This window comes from Vitis vinifera, chromosome 5 (assembly GCF_030704535.1).
Source record: "Vitis vinifera cultivar Pinot Noir 40024 chromosome 5, ASM3070453v1".
NCBI classification, from domain to species: domain Eukaryota; kingdom Viridiplantae; phylum Streptophyta; class Magnoliopsida; order Vitales; family Vitaceae; genus Vitis; species Vitis vinifera.
The window spans coordinates 3,428,598-3,455,460 of NC_081809.1; the positions used below are offsets into that span (position 1 = coordinate 3,428,598).

General features: G+C 35.5%; 2 protein-coding genes across 3 annotated transcripts in view; both read right to left on the reverse strand.

The window, feature by feature from the left end:
• The window catches only part of LOC100266516 (small ribosomal subunit protein eS21), an 85,027-nt gene that overhangs the window by 38,575 nt on the left and 19,589 nt on the right, over nt 1-26,863 (reverse strand). The gene's annotated exons all lie outside the window — the stretch shown is intronic.
• Nucleotides 306-26,686, reverse strand: LOC100254604 (isoleucine--tRNA ligase, chloroplastic/mitochondrial). Of its 2 annotated transcripts, none has more exons than XM_010651446.3 (22): nt 26,512-26,686; nt 22,850-23,048; nt 22,521-22,672; nt 22,344-22,445; nt 20,646-20,715; nt 18,688-18,800; nt 18,400-18,468; nt 17,705-17,812; nt 16,012-16,162; nt 13,112-13,343; nt 12,625-12,911; nt 12,055-12,191; nt 9,023-9,170; nt 8,665-8,796; nt 5,899-6,027; nt 5,013-5,140; nt 4,766-4,930; nt 4,348-4,473; nt 3,796-3,869; nt 2,064-2,313; nt 1,545-1,724; nt 306-1,067 (listed from the first exon to the last, which is right to left on the reverse strand). In XM_010651446.3, the coding sequence occupies exons 1-22, from the start codon at nt 26,599-26,601 to the stop codon at nt 828-830; spliced, it is 3,282 nt and encodes a 1,093-aa protein (XP_010649748.1). In that variant the 5' UTR covers nt 26,602-26,686; the 3' UTR covers nt 306-827. The 2 variants fall into 2 exon arrangements, with proteins under 2 accessions (XP_010649748.1, XP_010649747.1); XM_010651445.3 differs by having other exon boundaries at nt 22,521-22,675.

Consider the following 26,863-nt stretch of genomic DNA (forward strand, 5'->3'; position numbering starts at 1 on the left):
TTATGGTATTTCCTGTATTGGGATTTTGGTTCATTCAATTATTTTATGGCACTGCAAAATCCAGGATCGCAGAAAGTGAAGTTCCTGTTATGGCCTCTGATGGGATTCTCTTTTGCCCTTTGCCCTTGTGCTGGGGCGAAAGAGGATTATTACTGAAAATTTGTCAAAAATCCATTCTTCTGCTGTCTAGATGTTTTCAGTATCCTCTTTTTCCTTTCTATGGTTTTCCTTTTGGGTCCAAGATTCAAACAGAACTGAAATTGGATCTTGGACAAGCATGTCTTTGCACTCCATGGGAATGGAAATATTCTGAAATGACCCACCAAAATTGTTATTAAATCTGATTTAAAATATAACAGCTGTATTCTGAAAATGTTCGGGATACACCACTCTTTCTCTAATGTATTAATTTCCATGTCTACATGAACTCATTTCATTTAGGTAGAAGCCTCGTAGCGCCTGTATACCTTGTGTAGAGACTAAACCAGGCATAATCGTACCAATTCTTCAAACTCCTGTTTCAATCCGAACCATGAAAAAAAGAGAGGACAAAGCTAGAGCAAACTAGAGCAACTTGTACAATTTACTCGTGATCTTTTGTCTCTTCTTTTTCAAATGTCAATGCAGAATCATGCATTATCAAAGAATAATGTGCTATAACTTATTGGCTGCTGGGTACTTAAAGTCAGAATCTTATAAACTCAATGGTACCAAAACTGGATTTTTGGCCATCTATGAAGTGGGTTTTTTAACTTCTGCACTTAAGATGCGGAAGCAGAAATTTTGGCCAAATTTGAGTAATTCTCAGTTTTGCGGTTGGTTTTGTCTCAGCTGACGGCAGCCATAGCAGGGAGTTGAACATTGACAACATTATAACATCGGCCACAGAGTGTCGGATGCTCAGAAAAGGAACCAACTTGAAGTGAGTAATTCCAGCATCTTTCGCATTTAGAGCCATCTGCACGTGACACACCAATCCAGATTTTGTTCTTCCCTTGAATGAGGTACTCCCCCGTGTACGGTATATTTTTCACCAGTTCATCGTCCAAAGAAGAAAGAATCTCCACCTAAAAGTAGCCACCATTCAAACAGAGACAGAAACATGAGACTGAGCAATCAGGTTCATCATAACAGCCAGTGGCATATTAGTAAACTTTCATCAACTAGCATAACAAAAAGCAAATGACTCATTTACAGGCTATCAAAACATGATAATATCTTGAAAAGCAGTGTAAAACAACAATGGCTCAAATTTTCCGAATTTTTCCATATGCTCCAAACTGTGGCCCATACGGATAATCTGAGGCCATCACTTGGGTACAGGATAGTCCAGTAGCCATTTTTTGAAAACACAGAGACCACCTTATATTATTTATCAACTATCAAAAATAACATCCTAATGGATTTTTGTCGTTGAAATCACTAAATTCAATTAATGTATTTTAATTGACTGTAAAAAGAAGCAATGCATCCCTAACCTTAATTGTAGAACTATGAAGTATATAAGTAGGCAAGGTAAAACAAAATGATAATGTCCAACATACCTGGGATGTTATGAATATGCGATGCAATGTATCTGCATCATTGTTAGTTGAACACATTTCCTGCAATCTGGGGGCCAGGCTGGCATCAGAAGCATGAAGATACACTTTTGCATCTAGACTGGAACCAATCAATTTCCCACCACGAGCCACCTCTAGGACTTTGTTAGTCTCAGTTCTCAACTGGCCAAAGAGGTCCAAATTAGAAATACATATTTCATGATGCACAAAACATCATAAGAAAACTTTCAAGAGGAAACTATTTACCCACTTTCCAATGAACTACAAGCCTATAACACCCAAAATTTCTTTCAAAATGTTTGATTTTCCTTTAAATTTTCTTGAAAAATAATTTTCACAAACTTAAATAAAAAAAACTCATGAGCACTGGCGTTTGAAATCAATATTCCTGAATCCTTTATGTAAGTGTAGAAATCTTATGACATGCAACTGCAAAATGTAAGACAACAAAAATTAAATGTCAATTAGGTTGCTTTGTTATTTTGAAGCTAGTAGGATTACCTCCAGAATTTTTCCCCAGAAATCAATTTCTTCTGTAGGAAAGGTAAGCCACTTCTCATTCAAGGCTGGCCATCTTGATTCAAAAACAAATTCGGCAATAGAGCCATCTTCATTTGTATACTGAAAAGGAAGGTTCTGCCATACATCTTCAGCCAAATGAGGCAATATTGGAGCAATTACTCTCACAATGGAAAGTAGATGTGCTGCAAGAACTGTTTGACAACTTCTCCTTGTAAAGCTTGTTGTGCCCCTAAAAGAAAATATCATCTCAGAACAAAGAAGCATCCAAGCTTCAGGCTACTATTATGTATTATGTAGGTCTCTGATTGCAAAGTACTTGATATAACAAAAAATGAAGCTACATGGATTCTTAAACAGATCAATCAAATTGAAATTTAATGACAACATTCTTTTGGGTTTTATTTATCTTTCCAGAAATCACAATGTATTTTGAGACAAGGATTCTCCAAGGGTCCTCATACAAAAGGTAAAAAATGAGAGCAAATCTAATTTTATGTTTAATTCTATGGCCCAGCACATATTTTAGATGCTAAGAGATGTGATCTGTGCAACTCACCCATCTCTGGTGTTTGTTTCAAACATAAGAAGCATCCAAGGTCAAGACTGTATTATCATTTTATAGAACTGAGGAATATAGGGTATATAGTTCATTCCAATAAGTTGCTTGATGAGGACAGGAGCATTTGAATAAAAGAATTTTAGACAAAACCCTTCCAATCCAGACTTAATTGCAGAGTAGAGTTAAAACATGTATAAACGATTCTGCATGGACTTGTGTTGTTTGAAATTTCAAGAATTAACCAGAGCTTGTGAAACCTCAGAAATTCTTCACTAGGTTAACCAAATCCTGAGGTTGCTCTTTATAGAGTTTTAGTTCTGCTGAGCTGAGACTAGTAGAAGTTTTCTGTGCACAGCACAAAATTTAAAGAGCTTCCATTTAAGCCAAGCTATTATGTTCAATGAGTGATCTTGGAACCTCTTTCTGAACCAAGCTCAAGTAACTTTGGCTTGTCCTATATCTTAAGAGTATTTGGGAGCCTACCAATCCAAGGACAATTTTTCTTGCACTCGACTCAAAAACTTAACACACTCCAGAATAGAACTAAGCTTGCCTTGTTTATATCAGGAATGATCTTAGATAATGTCTAATTAAACATATCTTGTGTTGCTCAGTTCATTTTACAATTCTAACCAGCTAAAGTCTAAAATTATTTCACTTTTATCTGCAATATCATCATCAATAGCTCTAATTTAGATTACAGAATAATTACCAAAAACAAGATTGTGTGGTGATGAATCTCATGGCTTTTGAACAGGATAATCATGTATTATTGCAAGCTAACTTGCCTTTTTGGTCAGTAATTTGACTAAGGCAGAGGCCACTACTTTTCTTGAAACTAACTCCCACCAAATAAAATATAAAGGCTCCTAGATTCAAACCCATCTTCTTCCTCAGAAAATTTAACATAAAAAAGGTGTTACCTATACTGGCGAAGTAAGCAAGGAGCTCATTGCCCCATGGTAAGAATGCAAACCTAATACTTATGCTGGAATTATGAGTGCTTGCAAGCTTGTGAGAAGTTTGAAATCAGAACTTGCAACATGAAAGCATGTCTACAACATTAAGCAGGATGATAGAACCAATGAAAAAAAAAAGGAGAGAATTAGGCAACTGATATAAAACTGCACTGCAGATTAATGATATAATTACCCAACATAGAGTCGATCTTTGGCAACATCAAAGTAGAAATTTGATAGATCAACAATGGCAAACCTTTGTATGATCTGAAATAGGAGAAAAAAAAAAAAATCCATTCAGAATACCATGCAATGAATAAATTAAACTGTTATGGGATTTCTAAATTGAAGGTAAAAATCACAATCAATCATGTTTCAGAATGGAACAAAAACTAAATGAAACTGGAGTTCAAAACCTTTCATGAGTTGACATTTAATTAGCAACAAATTTTTATCTGAAATCAAACACCTTAAGGTAGACACTGCATCCTCAGATGTGAAATAGCCTCCAAGCACTGGAATTCCAAACCTAAGCCAGATGCAACCTCTAAAACTATTTTAGGGGATTTTAACATCACCAAAAACATCCCCAACCTTCCCCCACTCCTGAAAGGTTGAATGACTTTCAATGATGCAACAATCTTTAAAGGAAGAAATACTTTTTTAGTTCTTCCAGACATCATTTTTATTTATTGAATTCAAGACTGTTCTTGTGAAATACCATAATTATATATAGATAATTAACCTGGAATATCTTAAAGAATTGGTAGCTTTCATAGCTTTCTCTGATGTTCTTTACAACATTTTCAAGCTGAAACAGCGCATGACGATCAATCATGGGAAGATCACAGTATGGAACAGCATTATCAGCCTGCAAATAACACAATATCAAAATAATCAAAACTAAAGAAGTAAACACACATAACAATAATTCTATTGAAACCAAAAAAGTAAGAAGGAAGAAAATATTGTAGAGAGACCAAGACAAGGAGAAACTATATAATGAAATTTATTGCCACAGATAGCTGTGACAGTGCCAGCACAGTAATATTAGTATTCAGTGGAAAATTGATAACAATAATGGCTCTAGAAATGTGTAATTGATATCCATCCTAGGGCAACCCAAATTCAAAAGCACCAATTTCCAGGAAACCTTAACATACTTTCCAATCATGCAAATTTGCCAAAAGGTATCGCAAAGTTCCTCGCAACTTCCTATATATGTCAGACATTTGACGAAGGACTTGAGCCCCAATCATTGCATCCCCGGTATAATCTACACTTGAAACCCAGAGTCGCAGAACATCAGCTCCATAGCCAGGTGCTTCCTACCCAGATAAAACAAAACCATTAGCCATTCAACTACAACAAAAGAAAGATGGATAAGAAAATTATCTACCGCTGACTAACCTTTAGGTTTTTCCCACCTTCAATCACCGTGCGTGGATCTACAACATTACCCAAAGATTTGCTCATCTTGAAACCTTTCTCGTCCAGTACAAATCCATGTGTAATAACACTGGAATATGGAGCTCTTCCTGCACTAAAAGAAAAGTAACAGAATCATATGGCATATTGGTTACAGACATGTTTGTACATTATGAAACAAAATCGTCCAGAGGTTTACAACATAAAGGAGAAGGGTGTGATAGCATGTGGTAAGGTTTGCTAGCACTAGGGACCAAAATGCAATGCAGGAAGCCAATAGCTCATTGTTGCAGAGGTCAAATTTTAACATTCCAAAGGTTTAAAACTAAATCTAGATTTGAAAAGTAACTTCCAAAAAAAGTTCATTAAAAATGGAAACTTAAACCCCAGCTACAAAAACAACTAATGTAATTTGTTGGTTTAGTTGCAGAACATAAAAACATGCAATTTTTCATCAATGATGAGTAACATTCCTGTCATTTTAACACAGCAGTTCACTGATACAAGCATTTGTTATTATAACTAAACAAGAACAGTACACTGCACATCCTCCAAAAGTTGTGGCCTTCTCTTTCAAGGATATGCTCCCACGGCAAACAAGAATTGTGAGGGTGTAAATTAGGAATAAAAACAACAGTAACTTTTAGAAATCAAATGAATTGAAAAAATTTAAATAAAAAATTGCAATCACCAAATATTTGAATTCTCTGCCCCAAGAAAAGAAACACAGAAAAATAAAACAGAAGTTTGGACAGAGAACACCAGTTTTTAAAGAATGGCGATGCTAAACACAATAGAGCACATGCATAATTATTTGAAACTTAAAAGACTATGTATAGCACAATAAATACTTATGGATGCCAATTACCTTTTGTAGCAACACTGGTTAGCAAAGAACTTTGAAACCACCCACGATGCTGATCTGTACCTTCAAGATACAAATCTGCAGGACAACTAAGTTCATTTCTGCTCTCCAACACAGCAGCCCAAGAAGAACCTGAAATGGAAGGTAAGCAACTAAGTGACATCATGGTCCTTGTAAAGCAATATATGAAATGGAAATATGAATTTGAAGGTGAAGGAATCAAAAGATAAATACAGCTGAGCCCTGCACACAGAAGGAATGGCTACGGAAAATATGTAAAGATGTAAAAGAAGACTTAGCTAAAAGGGAGAAACAAAAAAGAATCTGAAACATTAATGTGGTTAAAAAGAATAATAATTAATAAAAAATGTAATATACTGCATAAGGGTGAATCTCAATGATAAACTACACCTAGAGGGGGGTGAATAAGTGTTCTTAAACAAAATAAAAAATGGTTTCCTAACACATATTATCTTTCCTTAGGATTTCCCATGGTTTATATTCTTCTCTGCCAACAACTTTTCAACCAAGAATAAAAATCACATGCAAGTATGAATGCAACAACACTCTCCCAATAACTTATAAATGCAATTTACATGCAAATGAGTCAACAGTCCCCAACCTAAATTTATAATACCAATTTTAATTCGTTAACATGTTTCCAATTATTAAGTGATATCATAATCTAATTGAATAGAAAATTATTCAAGATTTTCAAAGGATAATCAAACTCATTTAAGCTCATTTTTCACCCATCCAACATATATATCCAAGTATGAAATTGAGGTCAATAAATGGAAATGAACAAAAGAGAAGAATGAGAGAGAGACAATGACACCAAATTATAGCGTGGAAAATCTCTAAAGAGATAAAAAACCATAGGCCTACAAGTGATAGAAACATCCACTATGAAGAACAAAAACTAAATACAAGATTTTGTCTAACTCAAGTCTATCAATCACTTGACTAACACCTTTCCATTTTCAACTTCACACCTTCTTTCAAGGCATACTTAGAGTCCACACCAAACTTGATTTCGGCCTCTTCTTGAATCCGCATAAGAAGAAAATAGGTTTTCGCTCAAACCCAAACAAATGAGAATATGATAGATGAATGATATGAATCAACCCATTTTTTAAGAAAATCCAATTGAAAAATGATTTGGAAATCAAGGTAAGGAGGCTTTTCTTGGAAACCAAACACTTCCAATTTTGATCGAAGAGAGAGCTTAAGGGGAATAAAAATGACTGCTGGTGTCTTTGGTGTTCCCTCTCTTAAATGGAAATGTTTTGGTTAAATATGAAAGGGAACCTTTGATCCAACGGCTCAAAAAAGATCCAAAAAAAGATGGATCGGTCTTACTTAAATCTGGATTGATCATAGAACAAGGCACATAAACACTTGGTCAAAAAAACTATTGCCATGACCTCCTCAACTCTTTTAAAAAATTGTTCAAGAAAAGTAGCAACTTGAAAAACTTGGTTGATTTAATTTCATCTATCTACAACCGCAACTACATACCTTGGCCTTTAAGCAATTTCAACATCTTGATCTTCATTAGGCAAGTACTCTAAGGAAGGATTTACTAAAGAAGCTAACCGTAAAGTGGTGATAACTGATAACCAGCATTAGAAACCTGGCTTCTGATAGGCACTCTCCTAAGCTTTTAACACCCAAACCACTCAATCATTGCCATTCTCCTTTGTATCCCTCCTCCCAAGCACAAAATGTAAAAGAAAAGAAAAGACATCTACTTTTTCCAGTTACAGACTGCATGGTAGAGGTTCTTGTATACTTGGTGGCAGAACTTTCATCACTCAAAATTTCAAGCAACAGTGAGATACTGTAGTGGCTGTTAATGATGCTCACACTGTTTGGCAGTATTCCACAAGCTATGTATCATGCCAACTCCATATACTAATTCAATCAGATCTGGAGGAGTCTCTGTTCTTGATGCTCAAAAATAGACCCAGAAAAGGATACAAATGACTGCCCTTTTTAAATTGATTAGACAACATGTCCTTATGGTTTACAAAGCAAACCTAATTTAACTGGATCTCAAATCGAGTAAAGGGAAGCAGATCTCAACCGTAGCTTCTGTTTTGCAGCTGGAAATCAAGGCCTAGTGTTAGTCTTCAAAGGTAACCTTCAAAGTGTTCTAATTGCTTGAGGCCTGTCTTGAGACAAGCATCAAGGTGCAAACCTCACTTGTCTTTTTCCAACATCCAAAAAGACTTACTGCCACCACAATCAGCATAGCAATTGCTCAAATCATCTTCCAAAACTTTCACAACAATTTTGGGTGTACTGCATATTTTCTTTTCTCAACAATCAATCTCTAGATAACCAAAATCTTACATCAGTGAGACTCCAGATCAATCACCTCATCAACATATCATAAAATGATGAGAATCAACACAGAAAGCTACTCACTCGAAAAACCCAAGCCCCCCCCAAAAAAAAACCATTTCAACAACAAAAACTTTTCACCATGCTCTTTCCTAAAAATGCAAACCAACAAAATGCTAATGACAAGGACATGAGACTTTTCTTCAGATGATCAAAATAGTAATCAACACAGATGGTCACTGAGAAACTTGTTGTGTTGCAATATGCTTAAAAAAATACGGTCAGTTATAAAACCACAAGAAAATATCTATAATATATTTATTTTTTGCAGAAAGCTGTACAGTTGTAAATTCAAAAATAGTCAATTAATGTTTTCCCTAGCAAACAAATTTCAGTATAACTTCATTATAATCCTTATACCTGAGTCAAACCAAACGTCCATTGTATCAGTCCCCTTTTCATAGCCAGAGGCTTTATTACGATACTTATCAGGGAGCAGTTCCTCTACTGTCATGTACCACCATGCATCACTACCCTTTTGGGATACTATAGCTGCCAAAATAAATGATAAAAGGCATAAATAATCCACTGATGGCTCATAAATCTTAGCTTCAATAAAAATAAGAAAAAGAGAATAACATGCATCCAGGATGAAAAGATACAATTGTTACACGCTAAAGTTTGAAATGAATTAAAAACATTCCTTGATTGAGACTAATCAGTTACTGACTAGAGGAAAAAAAAAAGGTAGCAGCCACTGCATTTAGGAGGATCTTACATTTGACGTGATCAATCGTCTCTTTGTTCATGAGAGGTTCTTTTGATTGTACATGATAAAAGACTGGAATAGGGACGCCCCATGTCCTTTGCCGTGAAATACACCAATCAGAGCGGCTTGAGGTCATTGCCGAAATTCTGTTTTCTGCCTGGATGATTGTCATGCATTTGAACAAGGCACCATCAGTAGGACATTTAAAACTATATGTTAGAGGTAATAATTAATAAATAAATACACAAATACATTAGATACAATGCCTCAATCAAGGCGATCCCTTAGCCACCCTTATCATCTTTTGTGCTCATGAACAGTATGCAACAATAGTAGCATTTACAAGAGCTGCTAACTTTCCTCATGCTTGAAATATTGCAGCACCTCCTCTTTGGTTGGGCTCCAAAGAGAGACACAGAATATACTTAGACATATATGTTATCAAAGCCTTGGTTAGGGGAGCCAGAAGCAGAGTCCTCTAGCATTGCACTTTTCTAGCCACCTTGTAGATGACTTGGATTGATAGAAATCTTAGGATCTTTAAAGACAGACAGATTTATCATGGGAATCTGGGATGGGATCCGTTTTTTAACTTCTCTACAATAAATAAGGAGTTTGTTTGAATTCCGAGCAGCACTCTAAAAGCCACCTTTTGGTCAATAATTATGTTAGATGGATCTTGTTGGCATTGTATAATGGGTGAGGGTTAGTCTTCTGGGGTTTTTCCTTTCCATGAAAGATCACTCACCCTTCTCCTTTACTTTCTTTTAATAAAATTTATCTGTTTCCTGAAAAAGCAAGAAGAAAAACAACATAAAACCCCCACCTAATTCCCAAGCAAATTTTTAAGCAACAAACACAGTGAGAATCAGCAAAAGGGAAATGGCTTTGGAGGTTCCCTAGAGAAATGAGTGGTCTTTGGCATAAGGTTATTGCGAGTATATATAGGACACATCCTAATGGATGGGACGCCAACACGGTGGTTAGATGGTCACACAAATGTCCTTGGAAGGCTATTGCTCAAGTTTTCCAGGATTTTTCCCCTTTTGTCAGCCTAGTGGTGGGCAATGGGGAGAGAATTCGGTTCTGGGAAGATCTTTGGTGGGGTAACCAAACTCTGTGCTCTCAATTTGCTGATCTTTACAGAGTTATTTCTGTGAAAAACCTCATTGTCTCAAATGTCCTTGGCAATTCCTTATCACTGTCTTGAAATTTTAACTTTCACCACAATCTAACGGATTCAGAAATTGATTTCCTTCAGAGATTAATGTCCTCCATTAGTTCTGTGTTTTTCTCTCCTTCTTCATCAAATTCAAGAGCGTGGTCTTTGTCTTTGTCAGGTTTGTTTTCAATGAAATCTTTTTTCTTGGCTTTGTCAAAAGTCTCAAATCCTTTATTGTTCCTTCCAGCCAAGTTCTTATGGAGCTCAAAAGTCCCTTCAAAGGTTAAGGCCCTCGCTTAGTTAGTAGCACATGGGAAGGTAAACACTAATGACAAGTTGCAATTGAGAAGACCCTACAAAGCCCTCTGTCCTCAATGGTGCATTCTTTGCAAAGGAAATGGAGAGTCGATTGACCACCTTTTTCTTCATTGTCCCATTACCATTGGACTTTGACACAGGTTGTTCAATCTAGTAGGGTTGGTTTGGGTCCCTCCAAAGAGCCTTGAGGACATGTTGGTTATTACTTTTAAAGGCTTGGGGAACTCATTAAGAGGCAAGACACTTTGGCAAATTGCTTGCCTTACTTTGATTTGGATGGTGTGGCAAGAGAGAAACAATAGGATCTTTGAGGATAAAGGGAGAACGGAAGAGATGGTATGGGATTTGATTCGGTTTTATTCTTCTCTATGGGCTTCTTGTATTGAAGCTTTTAGAGGAGTTCCTCTAAACGTTCTACAACTCAATTGGATTGGGGTTTGCGTTTCAAAAGTTTGAAGATTGATGGGGTTTCTCTTTGTTTTTAGAGTTCTATTGTTGGGAGTTTTCTCCTTTGTTCTATTTGTGTAGGAAGGACCTCTCATCCTTCCCTTGGTTTTTTTTCTCTTTCTCTTGTCTCTTTTATCTCTCCTGTATTTGTTCTTATATTAATATAATTTTCTTCATTTCTGATCAAAAAAAAAAAAAAAAAAGAATCAGCAAGAACTTTTTTGAGCACCACAGGAAAGTGCCCAATGCTTGCCAAGTATCTTCTGTCTTTCTTTTTTTTCTTTTTTTGGTGATGTGTGTATGTGTGTGTTTTTTGTCTTGAGAGGATGTGGGTAAAGGTTGTCATAGGAGTGTTTTGTCATTCATTCACATCAGATTATGTTCCTTTCCATACAGAACTTCCTGATAAAAGCAGTTCAGTCAAAATAAGCCAGCCAGACCAAATTAGCCTGATGTTAGAAACACGTCAAACTAATCAAGTAGTGAAACCTAGTCGATTATTTGGCTTATCAGTTCATGACAACATAACAAAGTCAATCTGACTAGATTCATTTGCTGTGTTGAGCACATATCAAAAGGAATAGATTCGGCTAATTAAGGCTATTTTGTTTTTCAGAAACTGCAAAGGAAAAGATAAAGAAAGGAAAAGGGAAGAGAAAGAAAAATGGAAAAAAGGTTAAGTACTGTTTTGATCCCCATGAATCTATATCCTCTACTCTTTCTCCAAACTTTTCTGACCTTTTTAAATTATGAGGAGTTTGAAAATGTATAAATTTCTTCCAAATCTACAGAGTCAAAACTTAGAGACACACCAAATCAGGGATTCAGATCTTCGACCTTTGAAGAAGGAACTATTAAACATTATAACACCTAACAAACAATGAAACAAGCATTTGAGCCCAAAATGGATGGAGCTTGCAATATGATCTTTACTACCATTTTTCTGTGGAAGATGATGGAAACAAGCAAGAAAAAATGACTGACAAAATTGCAAGGGTCCTAATTTAACATGCATGAAATTACCAATGTAACCTTTGCATAGAAAAGGCCAAAACTGATAACTTCAATGATCATGTACAAATCTAGAATACAGCAACTGAAGTAGAAGAAATACCTGAGCTGGAATCCATGTTACTTGGCCAATTGCAGTCATAGCAACCTGCCGGAACCCTTCTACTGATGCAAACCATTGTTCAGTTGCTCGAAATATTGTAGGTTTTTTAGTTCTCCAGTCATATGGATACTTGTGTTCTGCATAGAAAAAAAATGATGAATTTTACAAGCTAACATGTGTTCCCTATAATTTTCTTTACATAGTATATCTACGTGGCAAGAGGTTGGACACTCATTCAGTGGTTCAACAGCAGGTTCAATTGGTGGACCAACCAACACCAAAATATTATAATGGGTGTGTATGATTTAATAAGAAGGCATGGATAATGCATATCTGGATCTCTGGTTGGTACTTGAACAAATGCCAGCAGTGCCCAATAGAAACAGGTTTGAATCTCCACAGCTTCAAGTTAGCTTTTTCCCCCCTTTTCTGATGGGAAGTCAGTTTTCCCCCATAGTAGTCAGAAGTGGTTCTAATGAATTGGGTGCAAAACTTTTATGCTATTCTTTGTGACATAGTAAAGAAAGATGTCCTTGATTTTTAGTTTTAATAGGAAATGATACAACTTACTGTATGGTTCTTCCATGATAATAGACAAGTTCTCATCCAAGAATCTTACGACAGCAGCATTACCATCCCCAAGTACATCTAGCCCACTGAATTGGCCAGCTTCTTCAGTGAACTTTCCATCATCATCTACAGGAGAAAGAATAGGCAGTCCATATTTCATGCCAGTTACATAATCTTCCTGACCATGACCTGGAGCTGTATGGACCAATCCAGTTCCCGATTCTGTAGTAATATAATCTCCTCCAATGACAACAGGGCATTCCCTTTTGTCTATTGGATGGATATACCTGAAACCACAGTTTTAAAGTGTGTGGTAAGGATACAGAGTGTAATGGCTTTATAGACAACTTAAACGGATTATCCTTATTTATATAAATGTTAACAGGAATAATTATATAAGCGCAGTCAATGATGCTTGACCACTGGCATTCCACAAGTTCTTTTAAAAAAGCATAATACAGCTTCAAATTCCACTTCTACTAGTAACCTGCAGTTTTCAAGATCTGATCCCAATAGTGTTTTCTTGATGACAAGTTTCAGGCCCCATTTTGCTTCAAGTGTTGGTACAAGATCTGATGCTACTACAAGAAAAAGATTTTTTTGTTCCTTCAGAGCATTTCCAAGCCTTCCCTTCTCATTCTGTTTGGACTTTGAAACATCTTCCAAGGGTGAGTGTACTTCTACCACAGAGTATTGAAGCTTAGCATTCACTGCAACAGCTGAAAATGGGGAGAAAATTTTATTGTGTATTCTAAGGTCATTACCAAGCAGCAAATATTATTTAAGAAAAAATAAAAATATAGGACCTGAGAAGTACTAACACAATAAACCCTTTACTGTGTCTTTTTTTTTTTTTTCTTTTTCCTTCTTTTTTGTGGTTGGGGAAGGTGGGCTTGTTTAGTAATGTCTAGTCCCATTGATTGAGGAAAAACACATTCCAACAACAAGAAGGAAGATTGCTCAAATCATCAGCTAGCATAACTAAAGGCTGTTGATATTTCAATGGGAGGATCAAATGTTTAACATTCTAGACAATGACCATCCTCCAGTATGGAATTATTCAAGTTAGGCCTGGAAGAATCTGAATATTAGGCACATGTAATCTCTTATAGAAATTGCATTGCAGGTTAACCATCAATTATTGATTGAAGAGGGAAAGATTGACTTAGAAGTGATTAACAAATGTCAAACAAAAGGGAGAAGGAAGTGGGATCAGATCCCCAATATAAAGTAAGAATTGAAAAAGAAAAAGAAAACCTATTCAACTAATTGAGCAACAAGTATATGGCTGCCTTTTTTTTTTTTTCTTGATAGGCAAAAAGTATATAGCAGAAAGATGAGCCTATATAGAAGTTCAAGCATAAATAAACATCAATGGTTAATAAACATGGTCTGAGTTTCATTTTTTAGTGCATGTGTATTTTACAAGTAGAAGGCCGTCATGGTTTTCTTCTTTTCCTCTCTTCTGAAACTTTTGTGGGCAAGCCTACTTCTGCTGGTTTGTAACTTTCCTTTTGGGTCCAAGAGGATAATGGGGGAGATACATCAAGTGTGACTCCAAAGGGTTTTGTTAAGTTAAATTTTGATGGAAGTTTCTTGGGTAATCCAGGGAAAATGGGGATTGGAGGAATTATTAGGGATTACAGTGGTACAGTGTTGAGAGCCTTTTTCCAAATCTGCTGGGGAGGATTTGGTCATTGAAGCACAGATTCTAGCAGTTTAGGAGGGTTTATTACAAGCGAACAAAATTGAACCTGTCCAATCTCTGAGGAGGGTTCATATTAATGAATTTTTTGTTTCTAATAAATAAGGCCATTATTTTCAACTTTGTATAACTCTACAGTTGAACGTTTTTTCTTTTCAATCCAACAAGTGTTTGTTTTATTTTCCCTGCCAAATCAGGTGGATGTTCCCTCTCTTTATATTGATTTAAAGAACAAGCTATTGGATTTCTGAAAGACAAAGGTGAATGTGTTTTCAAATTCTAGGCTACAACAATTTCCTAAAACCAGCATAAGCATTGGCAACTTCAAACAACAGCTAGGTTATTGAAGGAAGCACAAGCGCTTGCAGCAAAGATATAACATGGAACCTAGGCTTATAGCTTTTTTTTTTAAACATTTTTTTTTTTGATAGGCGAAAGAGAACACATTAAAATGCCCAGAATAGGTTTATAGTTTGTTATTTTGCTTCAAACAGGCAATTTTTTTTTTTTTTTGATAAGTAAGCAAGATATATATTATAGAACGGGCTAAACGCCACAAAGCATACAGGGAGTATACAAGGCGGCTAAAGCCTCAAAAAAGAAAAAGGACCAGAAAGAAACTACCTCCCCTTAAGTGGAAGCTATCCACTCCAAAAAACCTATGAGGGAGAAAGACTCCTCACCTAGATACACTTTGGCCCAATTCCACAAGTTACAGACAAAAGAATACTTTAATTTCTGAATATTCAACTCACCCCCCCTAAAAGCTAACCTATTCCTCTCCCTCCAAATCGTCCAAAAAATACATAACGGAATGGATTTCCAAATCTTTTTCCTTTTCTTCCCTACAAATGAGCCCCTCCAGGAGATTAAAGTCTCCTTTACAGTTTCTGGGAGGACCCACTTAACATCTATCAACCCAAAAATAATATCCCAAAGGGCTCTAGTCACTATACAGTGTAAAAGAATATGATTTACATTCTCTTCTTCACAACCACACAGAAAGCAGCAATTCGGGAGATGCACCCCTCTTAACTGGAGTCTATCCAGAGTAAGCACCTTCCCCCACGTAGCCTCCCAAGCAAAAAAACAGACTTTAGTTGGCACCCTATCCACCCATATACTCCTTGCGGGAAATACTGTGGCATTAGGCTTGTCCAACTGCCTGTAAGCTTCTTTGATTTTGAAAATGCCATTTCTTCCCTGCCTCCACACAACTGAATCATCCTCCAAGGAGGGCCTGTAGCCCCTCAAAGTATGAAGCAGCTCTCCAACCATATCCATCTCCCAATCATTGAAGTCCCTCACAAAAACAAGCTTCCAATCCCCTTGGCCCGAATCCTGATCCCACATCGCTTCAAACAGGCAATTTAGAGTAACAACATTTTTTTTTTAATGGCAATAAAAGAGAATATATTAACAGTGCCTTCAATAGGGCACATCAAGGTACACACGTTAGAATAACAACCATTATGGAAAGAATTATAGTTTCAAACACCATTTATGTACCATAATCTAGTATCAATTTGTCATTAACATGAGATTGATGATAACAATCATGTGTTAGATTTGTAGATGTAAGAACAACAACCTTGTAATTAGACCACAAAAATACAACCACTAAAGTAAATAACTGCATCAACTTGTTGTGCTAACATGGAAAATCATAATGGAAAGCTTACCAGCATTGGCCGGAATAGTCCAAGGGGTTGTGGTCCATATAGCCAAGCATAAATCTGGAAGAAAATCCTCTAATGAGGTACCTGAAGTTACAGGTGCACTCACTAATCTGAAAATAGCATATATGCTCTTTGAAATATGCCCCTCAGGATACTGCATCGAAATTTACACATAAGAAACAAAAGCTAACATAACATTCTGGGAAGATTAAAACTATGACCCACATGAATATGAATCTGAGCACAGGCCTACATACTACAGGCTTGTGTTAGGGGACAAAGGGCTGTGGCAACAGCAGAGTGGAATCTCTGCATTCAAAAATTCTTTTCTCTGAACTCTAACCTTGTGTTTGGTTGGAAAAACTAAGGAAAGAAAATAGAGAGGTAAAATAGAATGAAGGAAAAAGTGAAGAAAAATTAAAAATAGATTTAAAGTAAATAAAGTGTTTTTACATATTTCTTCAAACCAATTTCATTTATTTCTTCACTACACAACAAAAGGAGGATGCATTTCATTTCTTAATTTGACTTTTATCTCATATTAAGTCAAAACTTGTCACAAATTATTGCAGGAGATGCTCAACCCACTTCTATTTACAGGTCACTGGGATTTAGTCAAGCATAAAAAACACATTAATATAAGGTAATTGGCTCTCAAACATCTTGGTAGAAGAGTACGTGGATAACTGAACGAGTTTTTTCAAAGATTACCAGATAAGGTGATTGGTTTCCAATCACCTTGTACAACCATGTTAGACTCAAGAAACGTGTATATATATATATATATATATATATTATAACAAGCACCATAAAAAATTCATGTCTGCAAGCAGATTCATGTCACAATTGTCATCCCCAGGGCTTAATAATTTCTAGATCCTTAATCAGTGAGTATGTCAGTTATTATTTCTAGGTCTCATAGGTTATGACCAAATCAAATGGCATAGAATATATTGGTAGGGTTAATATATTCAACCAGAAGAAACCATTATGACCTTAAGAAGGTTGTTCCTTGCTTCCATTTTCGCTACTCAATTTTGTGTAAGAGGACAAAGAATTGGTTTTCTTATCAATTGTAGGGTAGGATGGAGTTCATGGTCTTCTTCGTTCTCAACTTTTGGTCTTGCTGGGTGATTCCTGAGCCAATCAAAGATACTTCAAGTAGCTCGCAGGGAAGATGTGAACAAGGGGACAGGGTGGCTCACCCCAGTCTGCCTTTTTTGGTGTTTTAGTATGAAAACAAAAGAAACTTTGGTGATTTGGAACCATCAAAATTGCAGTTACAAAACACTTTCCACAAAAGCTTTTTTTTGAATTGTCCAGTAGATCAGTAGGAGATGGAAGTCCTTTTGTAAATTTTGTTGTGTGGAATGAGGCATCAGAAGCCTTTCACTTTTTCCAGTTCCCTTTTATTCCTAGCCTACATCCTCTGTAAATTAGTTACACTATGTTTTTGGTGCTCATTTTATAATATTTTATTCACTTATCAAAAATACTTAAGTGTTCAATATTCTCTAGCAACAGGAAAACATGACTAGAAAATGCTAAATGTTCCATTGCAGTAATCTAAGGATAGCTTTTCATTATTTGACACATTCTAAAGTCTTACAATTGTTACAACTCCAAAAAGCATAATGAAACCATATTTGATATTAGATTTAGTAGAAAAGTAACAAGAAATAAAAAATCTATCTACCTCCAACTCAGCCTCTGCAAGAGCAGTACGTGACGAGGGACTCCAGTGAACTGGCTTTCTGCCTCTATAGATATACCCTTGCAAGGCCATTTGGCCAAACACTTCGATCTAGAAGATAAAATGACACACAATAAACAATTCAGTAGCAGCTCAACCAAACTATAAGATCAAAATGCAACAGGCACACCATTATATTTGTTCTGATAGAGGGATGCCATCTGCCCACTGGATGAGCTTCAAGAGATGTTATACTTGTATAGGCTTTTTTTTTTGTTCCTTTTGTATAGTCCTTGTAAAATGGAGGTTCCATTGGGTCTTTTGATCATGTTTGTATATCACGGGGAGAATTTCTCATCCTTCTCATGTTTTTATTCACTTTAATTAATACATCTTTTGTTTCTAACAAAAAAAAAAAAAAGTATGGATCTTTTGTCAAAGTGTGGTACATATGTAGGAAACAATGAGCAACATATATCAGAGAGTAATACAAACTACAGAATTTACAGCTGCATAGAGTGCAAGAATTCAAATCTTGAACATAGTTTATAGACTGATTACAGTGTAACCACAAGTTTACGAATTACATTTAACTTTAATCATTAAAAGAGCAACTTCAAAATAAAAAGTAATATAATAACTATAATGATGATGACAAGGACAACAATAATAATAATAATAAAAGCCACAGAACCTACCTGGGATGCTTCATATTCTGGATCAAGAGTTAGATAAGGATTATTCCAGTCTCCCCATACTCCATAGCGCTGCAAACATGCAATGAATATGGTTGATTTTCATGATTTCTTTAACAAATTATCTGCATGCATGTGTAACCGAAAAGCATTTATAAATCAACTTATCAAATCAGTGTTACTAATTAACTTCAAGAGATCACAGAAGGAATATAATAAAAGTTGAAATTTAAATATGGAAATCAAATCTCCGCAATAAATATTCTAAATGCAGACAAGCTTCAGTATGACCTTAAATGATGCCATCTGGTTCTTAACAGTCGCTTTGGCAAATCTGGATGCCTTTGCTCTCAACTTTAATGGTGTGAGCTCCCTTCTAGCATCCTGATCCAATGACTGTAGAACTGAAATAAATCTAACAGTCAAATTACTCAAAGAATATAAGTTAGGAGCTCTGTTTCTGATTCCACATAACACAACCCATAGACAAAGTTCCAAAGCAAAATCAGCATTCATGTTCATATAGTTATAACCTGTACTTTTGATTTTTCATTTCTGAACAACCAAGTGAATTAAGGTCACTTCACAAGTGACCCTGAAAAGAGAGGGGGAAAATCATTACCTCAAAAGGGCAATATGAAGTTCTGCAAACTTTTTTTCTTTATCAGAAACAAATTATTCTTTGATATGAATTTGAAGTATGACTTCCACAAACTTAAAAATGCTCAAATTCAGATATTATCATTTACTTTCAGTCGCATATAAATCAATCACTTTGTGCTTCTAATCAAACCAAACTTTTCCCAGTTGAATCAGTTTACACAAGTAGACCGAATGTGTACCATGAAGAAAAAATAATGCTTCTAAAATTCAGATATTTGCTTCTCCCTATTATTATTCTTTGTCGTGGTTTTTCACAACAGTTAGAAAAATCAGATGATATGATCAATAAATGATATGGTTAAATGATATTGTTAACACCATTCCCAGGCCGCTGAGGATCACTTTCATACAAATGAAAAAAGCTTGAAAAATTAGATTTGAAAAGAAAAAGGGTCTACAAAGAATAAGATAGTTTTGTGTAAAAATGAGGGGTACAAGGTCTCCACATATAACTCCAGAACTCACTTCTAAAAAATTAGCATCAATCTGGATAGACAGAGGAGGGCATTATGCATACTAAACATGCACATACCCTACCAGACCCAAACATTCAACAGCCTGAACCCAAATGGAGCTTGCAAACTTCTTTTATGTGGAGACATGGTACCTTCTTTGAGTGGACACATAGCTTACTCTTTTATGTGGACTTCTAGATCAGTACATCAGGTTGCTGATGGTTTTGTTAATTGGGGGCAGGGTCTTTATAAATCTTTGCCAGGATATCTACCCTCTTGCCTGAGTGCTTTGATGCTTAGGGTGCTTTCCTTGTGTATTTTGTTTCCTTTGTTTCCTATACATGTTTTGATTTAGGGCGCTTCTTTCTTCACATCTAATAATAATTTCTTTCTCAGAAGAAAAATGTATTTCTTGGTAGAACTAATAACCATTGACGGAAAACTATATCAATTCAAATAAGAAGAGAATGAACTTCTTGTCCTAAGCCAAAATTTAAGAAGAGGGTACTTCTATTTGCAACACTTGTTCTATACTCTTCAGAAATTGTAATTAAGCTACCACATGTCCAAGTTGAGTTCATTTCAGTGAATTAAGATATGTATGAAGTGATTTACTTATTATAATTAAACTAACTAACCAACTAAAGAAAGGTTATTACAGTCCACAATTTTATGAGGAACAATAGCTAGTATCATCATATAGAGTCCCATGATAAGCAAAATCCCCTACTTTGAATAGCAGTTGTTCCAGTTTTCCACCATAACATTTTCTGGATGGAAGCTTTTTACATATTTGCACTTTACAGCAATTGGTGTCAAGACAAGGATTAATCCATAGTTCATGTCTAAAAAACCATTAGAACCAGAAATTGAAATACTTTTTCTGATAGACAAAGAGATATATTAAAAGTGTCTTCCAGAAGGGTGTGCAAAGGTATACACCTTGAATACAAAGGTGCCAAATAACCAAATGATGCTCAGGGGTAACACAAAAAACAACTCCCTCACCTCACTTAGAACTCACCCAATCTATAAAGTCCAATATGGACAAAGAACTATCATCTATGTACATTCTAATCCACTCCCAAAAAGTATAAATGAAGGTCGGTTACCAGAAATTGAAATACTTGCCTTTCAACTCAATTGGTAGGCCATGGCAATCCCAACCAGGCACATAATGAACTTTATAATTTTGAAGAAGCTGCACAAAACAAATAAAAGATTTAAAAATCTTTAAACCCCCAAAATATTTATTTATTTATTTATTTTTGATAGGAAAACAAGAATATATGTATTAATGGCACCTAAACAAAAGCATACCAAAGTACATAGGGAGGTCTATAAAGGGCACTAAAACTGGAAAGAACCCAAAAAGAAAATGCTTATGAAATGCTAAAACAAATGCAGTAGCAGTAAACAAAAACTATGAAAATAAAAACAAAGCATCAAAGAAACACACACACCCACACTAAAGCTAAAGATTTAGATACACACACACACACACACACACACACACTAAAGCTAAAACAAAAAACGTAAGCATTATGATTTTAATTATCATATGCTACCTAGATATGTCATGGCTATCATCCAATACACTCCAATATCAGTGCTTCCTGATAAATTTATGATGTGACATGACATGCACATATAATCAACAAAAGTTGACAATATGGCTCGAGTAGCAAGCCTACTTCAGCTACTATAAAGCTGTGATACCTGGACTCTTCAACTTCACCTAACATACTCATGTCAACACAACATGGTAACAGTGTAGGTGTAGGATTTGGATACTCCTATTTTGTTTTAAATATTGACTATTTTGAATTTTTTTTCTTTTTTAAAAATACAGATAAAAGAGAAAAGAAAGAGAGTTTGTTCAATCAAGGATGTGTTATTTTTCTGCTTCTAATTTATTTTTTTTCCCTTTATCAGGTCCTATCCTAGTACCATTCAAGATCATTTTTAAGCCAAGTCTCATATGCTAACATTTAAGATGTGAAAAATCAAACACCTAGACACACACCGACACTTGGCACCTGACCCATGTAGCATAACTATAAAATATAAGAGACACCTACCAGTCTTGCTGATATGTATTGGACAAGAAAAACCATTAACTTGTAATTATCAAATTAGTATAAGCTGACCAGTTTTCTCTTAATTTCTTTTTTGTTATTTGTGAAAGAGACCTTTTCTAAATTAGACGGACTTCCCTACGGTTATACCATTACAGGCCTCCGCTCCTAGCAAAATCCAGTGACAGAATATATGGAACTATCACTAAATACTGTTTCAGAAGGATGTTTGCAGCATTATTTTACTTGTTGACTAAGTAAAAAGACTTTTCACAGATGACTTTCTCATGGACGAATAATGAAACTAAAAACTTTCCTTTTAGTTGATCAGGACTTGGCTTGTACCCCCAAAGAGTAAGGGGGATCAGAAATTTGCAGTACCACTACAATTAATATGTTTGTATAGAAAATTTGGTTTAGAACATAATAACAACTACAAATAACACTCATGTTAAAACTATGAGGAATAAATATTTGGAAAGAATAACTAATTACAAGGTAGACTATGGCCCAGGAGTAAGTTTCTAATCCTTATAATTGCATTGACAGATTCCAACCAGTCTTGGAAGACCCATGATAAAGTAGTTGAGCATGAAACAAATCTCAATTAAAAATTCCATTTGTATACTCAAGGTGATTGCTAATAGGGCATGCATCTTATACAAGTTCTTAAGCATATGGACATGGATGTTTAGTGTGTGATTGTGAGTAATACTGTTCACCAATCTAGGTGCAAGCATATAAAACAAACCTTATAACGATTAATTATATCCTTCAAAATCTTGTTTAGAGCATGACCCATGTGTAGATCACCATTAGCATATGGAGGGCCATCATGAAGAATGAAATTTCCCTGCCAGAGTAAGTCTTATTCAGGTAACAAGTTCATTTAACAAAAATAGGGACCTGAGTCAACCTACAAACTCACCCCATTATTCCTATCAACCACTCTTTTGAACACCTGGTTATCATCCCATAATTTCTGAATTTCGGGCTCCCTTGAAGTTGAGTTTGCTCTCATGCCAAATGCTGTCTTTGGCAGATCAACTGTGTGCTTGTATCTTCCATCCTCTTGCTTTGCTGCTGAACAATGTCAAGCACATCAAATGACAAAGAAGGTTCCACAGTTTTTAGAGGGGAAAAAAGGAATCCGCAAGAAAACCCCTTAAGTTTGTATAACTAAATAATGCCATAAGTAAATATGTTTAAACGGTATTATCACAATTTTATAATTATAAAGGATGGCACAATATATACCTTCAGATGCTTTCTTTGCTGCCATAACAGGTCCACGAGATCGCCGCTTTGAAGAAGAAGAAGAATTATCACTTGAATAACTAGAATAGGTTGCAGTCTTTAAAAGGGAGGGAACATGAACTGAAGAGCTTCCTCTTAAATACAATAAGCTAACTGAATTCATACTCCTAAAAGATGATGCTGTTCTTTGTGACAAAACCTGAACATACACAAAACAATATATCAACTGCAACTCAGAACAAACTATCATCATTGCAGATGGATCAAAAATAAGATCCCAGCATGGCTTTTATCCAGTCAATGCACATGGCATCTGAACATATTTATTTCTCAACCTTAATAAATAGCATATCTATTTCTAGATCTTTATAAATCAACTCTGAACTGCACAGTTATTTTGAGCATGCAAAATGCAAAAAGCAAACCTTCCATGCACCAGATTAGAATATATACACATGCATGCATCAAATCAAACAACACATATTTAGCATCCCTGAAGATCCAAGCATTTCGCCGAGTCAGGATAGGTGACCTCCTTTTTGGGCAAGGGGATAAAAATGCCTCATCAAATTATGAAATTGTCATCTTACAAAGCTATTGTTCTAAAAGAATAATATGAACTAATCTGTTAGTACATGGTTAGTTGGCAATTCTGATCCAAACTAAGAGTCCAAGTATATTTGGGATTTATTTGAATTCAAGGCAAAAGCAATAATTTCAAACATGTTCATGATGCTGATGTTGGCCAACATGTCAAGTAAATATAGTGGTTCTGGGTTCCATCATAAATGAAGGAACAATAGTTGGAAAAACATGACAAGAGATGGAAGTTTATTCTCACTAAAAAGTGCCAAAAAAAGAGTACTTCAGTACCAATTGATCACCACTTAGGTATGATATCTAATCCCTCTAGCAGTATCTTTGAAGGGCATGAAAAATATAATAGCCAATCAATCACCCCACAAGGACAATATGGTCCAACTGATGATATAGTTCGTGGTTTTTTAAAACACGAGGCCCAATCAATTGCAACCATGCATGATTAATCATTCCATGATTTTTTGGATAAATAAATTTGTTTTAAATTAATTTGATTGATGATTTGCACTAATTTTTAAAAAGCCTGGCTTCAGCTCATCTTGCAGTTTGTTTTCTATTATAGAAAGACTTTAAAAGTATGAAAATTCCTAAGGCACCATAATAGAGTAAAAATAAAGATTTTTTATGTCATCTTTTAGAACTCCAAAACCTCAAATGTTTGAGATCAAATACATTTTTTTTTATAAGTAAATAAGATTTCATAAATAAAAGAGATGCTAAAAAAGCGACTCAAAGTATACAATACCTATACACCCGCCTTCAACAAGGCCAAAAGACAAAGAAAACCCAATACCACAAATCTACTTAGAACCCAACCAATCAATAAAATTAGCTATAGTTAGAGGGCAATCATCTATGAACAAAACTTAGCCTCAGCCCAAAAAGTAAGAATAAAGGAGTGTTTCAGTCTCTGAATTGACAACGATTCATCCTTGAAAGCCAATCTATTCCTCGCATTCCAAACCGTCCAGAAAATGTGAAGAGGATCAGCTCTCCACGCCTTCTTGCGTTTTTTGCCCAAGAAAAAACCATTCTAACTTAGAAGGGTCTCTCTAGTTGAAGAAGGCAAGACCCAAGACACCCCAAATAAAATAAAAAGTAGATCCCATTACACCCTTGTTCTTGAACATGAGTCACCTTTCTAGAGAAAGGTGAGGCTTCTGGAACATGTGCTTTGAAGTTTGAAAATATAAATGTCATTGAAAATAAGCCCCTGGAGAGGAATGTTTGTCTTAGATCTTATAAAACTTTGTATATCCAGAAGATTTAGTGATTACACTCTTACTGAAAAGGCCTGTGACATTACCTCGAAAAAAGGACACTTTTAAATGAGGTTTTCATGTATATCAAGTGTTGTGCTTGGAGTATTTTACTTTATTATTTATGCCATATTAATAATCTCTTAATGTTAAATTTGAAACAAGGCTAAATAAAAAATTGAATCTTGAGTTATCAATCAGCATAAAATTAAAAATTCAAAGAACTAGTGTTTTTTTTTTTTTTTGGTCGGAAACAAAAATGTTTTCATTAGCATTGAAGAACTACCTATTCACCCTTCCCCCTAGGTAGTTTACATATAGCAAAAACATGTTTTCACAATTCATAAAGGATACCCATTCAGATTTCATTAAGGGTGTGCAGATGAGATATTATCTTTGAGGCCTTAGGAAGATTTTAGGAAACAAGCAACATAGATAGCATTCAGAAAATAAATATCTAGTTAGTGGATGTATAAATTGGTGTTTAAAGTCAATCAAATGCCTAAATATACTTTCGGTTCAAGTTGTTGCACCAATATCCAACAACTATGCAGCAGAAGCAATTGCCATCAGGATCAAGCAGGCTCCCACAGAGACATCCAATAATATACCTATGACTGAATCATCACATCAAGTACACAGTGTTCATACACTTGGAGTGAGTGCCATATCCAGAGTGGAATTTGAAGGATCACTGCCAAAGGAGGGATGACAGCAGCCCACTGTAAGCCAGAAGTGACCTTGGGAGCCTACCACTTCAGAGTGTATGGCTATCTCTCAGCGATCTCTATCTTTCTGTAGCACAGCATAAAACCCAACTACTTCCCCTCCGAGAACCAAAAGTTGAAATTACTAAAACCGCAGATTTCTGCGGATTGAATCTTATACTAATGCACTCTATAAAAGAACTTCCTCAAATATGGATCAGCCCACATCAGACCTAGACCCCACTTTATGACATTGAAAGAGTTGTTTCCTAATCCACAGTTTCAGCTTCCATGAAAAAGTCACCTGGTACCTAAAGTTATGGTTTCTGATACTCTTTGCCAACCAGCCAGAAATTCATGTCAATCTTAAAACTGCATCCTACATCTAAACGATCTTCATGACTGAGAAAGCAACAGAAAAACCTTAGTCGTCCCATGGAGCAACACAAATTTTACAATATGTATAAAATAAAAAAAAATAGTCTTCATCTTTCTTCTCCCACAAAATACCAATGCTGAATATTTTAACTATGATTTTCAGTACCCGGCTTCTCATAACAGACTAGGTTTGAAAATTTCCAAATTTTGCTTTCCCACAAAATCTCAGAACTGGATGGAGCACAATAGAAAAATTTAGGTTAAGTATACAAAGACAAAAAAAAGCGATTCAAGTCCCTCAACTAAACCAATCAAACTTCAATCTCAGAGACCGATACAATAATCTAATTGAATAAATTGAAACAGGGAACAGCGTTAGCACAATCGCCTGGTTCTCCATCTAAGCAAATCAAATGAATTGAAAAGAGGCAAAAACCGCGAACAGAAGTCTAAAACCCTAGCCCTCAGTTTGCTTGCCGAGAAACCAAGAAACCGAGACATACATGTAAAACAGAAACTCGAAGTCCAGCATATTCAACTTTTCCGGTCCCTATCAGCTGAAAACACTCTTACCAAAGACTTGCTCGATTCAAAAAATGGGATTTGAATTTGCCTTTCTCTTCCAACTTTTCATCGGTTTCTCAGCAACCAAACAAGTAAATGAAGAGCGAAGAATCTGGAAGAAAACAAACAAGAATGTCGCAAAGGTTGAGTGTACCTTATAAGAAGAGGCTTGGATAGCCATTCTTGCGTCCTTGGGGGAGAAAAGAGATGATGAGTTTGAAGCCAAGGATTTGACCAAAGGCATGGCTTCAATTCATCGCTACTGCTCCCTCCCTGTGGCGCTGACACAGAAAAAATACAGCATACATTTGTGGATAAACGAATCAAAAACAACTAAAACCCCAGCCTTTTATTTTTATTTTTTTATTTATTTTATTATATTTCTTTATTTTCCATGCCTCTGGATGCCTGTTATTACTATTTTTTCAAAATGGAAAATACGAAAATATTAATTAATTTTATTTCTTATTTAAAAAATAAAAATTCAAGAATATTTGGAATGGTGG

What these genes read in the sequence shown, in the direction of transcription:
- LOC100254604 (XM_010651445.3), bottom strand. Translation starts at nt 26,601, where the DNA reads ATGCCTTTGGTCAAATCCTTGGCTTCAAACTCATCATCTCTTTTCTCC. An exon ending in TGGTTGATAGGAATAATGGG is followed by an intron (nt 22,446 to 22,520) that starts GTGAGTTTGTAG and finishes TTACTCTGGCAG; the next exon opens with GGAAATTTCATTCTTCATGA. An exon ending in AAAGATCGACTCTATGTTGG is followed by an intron (nt 2,314 to 3,795) that starts GTAATTATATCA and finishes ATTTTCTTTTAG; the next exon opens with GGGCACAACAAGCTTTACAA.